The sequence below is a fragment of the Pollachius pollachius genome (genome assembly GCF_949987615.1).
Source record: "Pollachius pollachius genome assembly, chromosome: 11".
Lineage (NCBI taxonomy): Eukaryota > Metazoa > Chordata > Actinopteri > Gadiformes > Gadidae > Pollachius > Pollachius pollachius.
In genome coordinates this window covers 6,150,877-6,155,876 of record NC_136944.1, presented here as the reverse complement: position 1 = coordinate 6,155,876, position 5,000 = coordinate 6,150,877, and the positions used below count along the sequence as shown (strand labels likewise).

Genomic DNA, 5,000 nt, shown 5'->3' with positions numbered 1-5,000 from the left:
ACGCAAGCACACATAAACACATTAAGACACAAAACACACACACACACACAAACACACACACACACACACACATATATTAAGTCATGCACACAAACACACACATACACACACAGGCATATAAAGACACACACACACACACACCAACACAAAAGGTTGTTTGTATTAGTAAATGTCACCTGAATTATTAAAGGGTTTGGCCCTTTCTAAGGCCGCAGGCTAATTGTTGACATTGTCCATTTCAATGGTTCAGCTCACCCACTCTCACGTGGCAGTTTGCTATCAATCGACATCTATTATACAAAAATCAAGTGTTTAGCCGCCCCCATTGCTTCTTTTGTTTTGTCCAACACATGCAAGTGGCTAGGTAGCTTTCTCCAACAGTGCTAATCAATAACAAATGCACAAGTTTCGATTCATTCTGTGTTAACACATCACTGCGTATTCTCATGGACTCAGAGACAGAGGTGCGCAGTTTGAGTTCTGGGTGAAGATTGTGGCTGCTTTATAGGTAATCATTCTGAATTCTGATTTTCTAGTACCATTTTTATTTCGACTCGTTCTACCTCCATTCTTTCAACCAACTGCTTAATTAGAATTGGAACGCAGCCTAAGCGAATGCTTCTATTAAGAACACTCATACACACTGCCTCTCCGACAGCGGCTTCACTAAGAAGTCTGAGCGAATGCGTGCCTCTCGGTCTCTAAGTCCGTGAGCACGCGCATCGGTGTGTAAACAGAATAAGAAACAGCAACTTGTGGATTTGTCGGTTTTTATGGGTTCTATAGGCGATCACTACCTAGCCACGGCAGTTCATGTATGTGATCACATGTGGACGAACCAAATCAATGGCTCGCAAACTTCCGCATTTGGGAACGCGAGAGGGGATGAGTGGAACAACCAACATGGCTGAGTCTCCTCTGGACACAGACAATGTGCTAATTAACCCGGGGGTCTCAGCAAACCAGCCTTTATCTGCAGCGTTTTACCAACCCGCCCTCACATGTTCACCAATCATGTCGGACGACGCCCCATCCCCCCCCCCCTCCCCACACACCCAGCGCTGGCCTTAGCTTCCTGTGCCCCTCCCTAACCACTCACACACCCCACCCACAGGCCCCCCCCCCCGCCAGCGACAAGTAGCTCCTTGTGCCTGCTGGGGGACTCCACCCGTAGGAGTAGCCTGCTGCACCACAGAGACACACACACACACACACGTGGACACACACACACACACCCACAGCAGGCTGGAAAAACCCAGTCTGTCCTGGGGCACTGAGGAAGTATTGTGCATGGAGGAAGGTTATCTTCATTTTTAATTATGGACCGGCCAGCCGACGTGCAGAGGGACTCAACCCAACATCCCGGGAGTGATTTATCACCTTAATACCCGACAGCCCCTACTCACACCCAGTCGTTCCCTGCCGTACGAGCCCTTCCAGAGGGTGTCAATGGGGACCTTGTGTCGATGGGGCTGAAGCACAAAGGTCCACCGGGACTGGACCTGACGGCCACTGTGTGGACCTGCTGCAGAGCTCTCGAGCCGATGACCTCCTGATCTCCCCCATGGATAATATGTGAAGCCAGACGTTTTTGTCAGTGGTTGTTAAACACACATTTGTTTTTAATACGCCATATGAAAAGCGTTTCGGAAAGCGGCCGGTGCTGTGTTGGCTGTAATGGACTTTCACTTTGGAATTAATATTGAGAGGTGGAAGGATTCAACAGCAGCTACTTTTGAACCAACTACCTCTGAATATGATGGTTTCCCGGAATGCATTTCGATTCACATTTGAACAAAGGGCGTATATTTTTGTGCTCTTCTATATTTTAACATATGTTCTGTATATTTTTTTTACGATATCTTTACTGAATCCATCCCATCAATTCAGGGTGCGAAAAAGCAGTTTCCTCCTTCCCTACGCGGAGCGGTAGGCAGCAGGAAGTTAGGACCTGGTATCTTTATCATCCTCATCATCATCATCCTCATCACTATCATCATCTCCCTGATCATTATCATCACCATCATCATCATCCTCATCATCATCATCCTCCTCCTCATCCTACCCCTCTTCCTCATCCTCCTCCACATCACCATCATCCACATCCTCATCATCCTCTTCCTCATCACCATCACCATCCTCCTCCTCTTCATCACCATCCTCCTCTTCCTCATCCTCCTCCTCATCACAATCCTCCTCATCCTCATCATCCTCCCCCCCCCCCTACCTGCAGCTCTGGTCGTTGGGGTCCCCCTGCAGGGAGCCAGCGGCCCGAGCCAGCCCCATGCGGGCGAAGGCGTGGTAGTAGCTGAGGGCGGCGTCGCGCGGGGCCCCGGGGCCGTCGGTGGCCTGCTCGTACACGTTCTCCCAGTAGGCGTGGAGCGCCGGCGTTCCCGGGGGTACGGCCCGAACAGGAAGGAGTCCAGCTGGCCCACAATCTCCTGGCTCACGGACGCCTCAAACTTACGGGCGAAGAAGGTGGGCCTGGAGGCCTGCTGTGGGCGTGAGAGAGAGAGAGAGAGAGAGAGAGAGAGAGAGAGAGAGAGAGAGAGAGAGAGAGAGAGAAAGAGAGAGAGAGAGAGGGAGGGAGGGAGGGAGGGAGGGAGGGAGGGAGGGAGAGGGAGGGAGAGGGAGAGAGGGAGGGAGAGGGAGAGAGAGAGAGAGAGAGAGAGAGAGACAGATTGAGAGAGAGAGAGAGACAGATTGAGAGAGAGCGAGAGAGAGGGAGGGAGAGCGAGAGGGAGGGACGGAGAGGGAGGGAGGGAGGGAGGGAGAGAGAGAGAGAGAGAGAGAGGGATAGAGAGAGAAACAGAGAGAGAGAGAGAGATTACCTTGGGTAGTCTGATGACATCACCCCTACCTGCTCATTAAATTAAGAACGTCTTAAGGTCGCAATAGATTGAAGCCTCTTCTTTAAGACTCAATAGTTTGACCGCAGCTTATAACTAAATAGGGGATAGTGATGAAAAATAGAAATGAGCCAGTGGTGATAATTATTGAGGCGTTTCTTATAGTTTCCAAAGTCAACTATAGCCCCTACAATTATGATATGGATCTGTGGCTCATAAAATGCCCTCTAACTATAACTATCTAAGGCTACAAGCAGTTATTGTGCCAAAGACACAGACTGCCTTTAAAATCTAATTAAAGTCTAAAACCATTTGGCTATTTACTGCATGCTTGAATTATGTATATTATATCTGCACCAAGATTGTGCACTTTACTCCACTCTGTCCCAAATCATCCACAGCACAGCCAAGGATTACCCAGAATACACTAATTCCCTGGCAGTGACACACACACGCACACACACACACACACACACAACGCATGCATGCGCATAATACACACCCCCACACACCCCCACCCCCACACGGTACACACACCCCCACACTCCAAAACATACACAGTACACACACAGTAAATACACACAAACACACACATACACACAATACACACACACACGCACACACACACACATGCATGCTCTACTTCCTAGCAGCCTTTTTATCTGTCATCTCATGTGGTCCGGGGGGGGGAGGGGGGGTGAGTCCGGGGGAACTGGCGCGCGGTGATGATGTCATTCAAAGGGGTGTGTCTACGGCACTAGACCCAGGTTGTCGGCGGGCCCCGGCGGCCCTTAGAAGCCCTTAACGCAGACATAATGAGTACCCTGGGCTGCATGCGCCGAGCTAGTCTATAGTTTACTATTCATTGCATGCCTTTGTGTGAGCAGCTCATTTGTTGATGCACACACACACATTACCCCACCCCCCCCCCCCCCCTCTTCCCCCCCCCCCCCACTCCCCACCCCCCTTACACACACACACACGCACACGGACACACACCCAAGTATGCGTCCTCACTCCTGTATGGGGTTACAAGTTGGCCTTGCCAACTGCCAACCCAGACATTAGGATAATGACAACCTTCGAGACCGCACCGACTACCGGCTACAAAGCTCTAAAAATACAAGCCGGCTCTCCTCAAACAGCTGTTTCCAGGATCAGTTTCCTCGGGCCGCACTTGCTCCCGGAGCCGTGCGTAGCGGGCCCCGTGCTCAGTGTCCTCAGGTCTGTAGTAGGGGCCGGCGTGGGATGCCGCCGTGAGTAGGGGGAGCAAATAACAGCACCCCGAGCTAATTTGTAAATGCTATGCTATTCTGGTCCCCGGGCCCACCGTGACACACAGAGAGAGGGCTTACCGCTAGCTGGCTAGCTTCTGGCTAGTGTCCGGCCTGATATTTTTTCGAATTAGCGTAGCGTAGCATGTGATCGACGACGTGTACTTCAGAGCGCACGTGCTAAAGCAGGGCCGGCCGTGGCCACATGAAGAGCACATGTCCTCGCTGCGTCGGGTCAGTATGCTGGGTTATTTTCAGTCACGCGATACAGGCGGAAAGTCAGCTTGCTCGTGTGTGTGTGCGTGTGTGTGTGTGTGTGTGCGTGCGCGTTTGTGTGGGTGTGTGTGTGTGTGTGTGCCTTGATGACTTGGAGTCTGAGCTCATCAATATGAATCATGTGACCATACGATATAGAATATTCTAGATGTCGAGTGTAACAGCCGATATTTGAAATTTAAAGGTAAATGGACTGCATTTATACAGCGCTTTTCTGACCAGTAGCCACTCAAAGCGCTTTACAATGTTACGCACACCGACGGCGGATTCAGCCACGCAGGGCGACAGCCAGCTCGCCGGGAGCTGTTTGGGCGAGGCCTCTCGCTCAGGGACACCTCGACACTCAGCGAGGAGGAGCCGGGGATCGAACCAGCAACCATCCAGTTAATCGCCGACCCGCTCTACCTCCTGGGCCACATGTGTGCGTCTAATGAGCGTTAACATGTCTTCTGAGAAGTCGCCACGTGATCGACCCTGCAAACATCTCTGGAATGAAAGCCCTGCAATTACAGCTTTTCTCTAAGAAAAAAGCACCCAAAGCCAGAATCCCCAGGCCACGTCGGGACAGGACGGAGATGTGAGAGTCAGAAATAGCCTGGCG

At 51.3% G+C, this 5,000-nt stretch overlaps 1 protein-coding gene across 1 annotated transcript in view; it reads right to left on the bottom strand.

The window, feature by feature from the left end:
- LOC307082164 (xylosyltransferase 1-like) overlaps nucleotides 1-5,000 on the bottom strand; it is a 31,089-nt gene that overhangs the window by 3,940 nt on the left and 22,149 nt on the right. Inside the window, 2 exon segments of the mRNA XM_079745643.1 lie at nucleotides 2,228-2,399; nucleotides 2,402-2,495. Of these exon segments, the coding sequence (XP_079601769.1) occupies nucleotides 2,228-2,399; nucleotides 2,402-2,495 (266 nt within the window).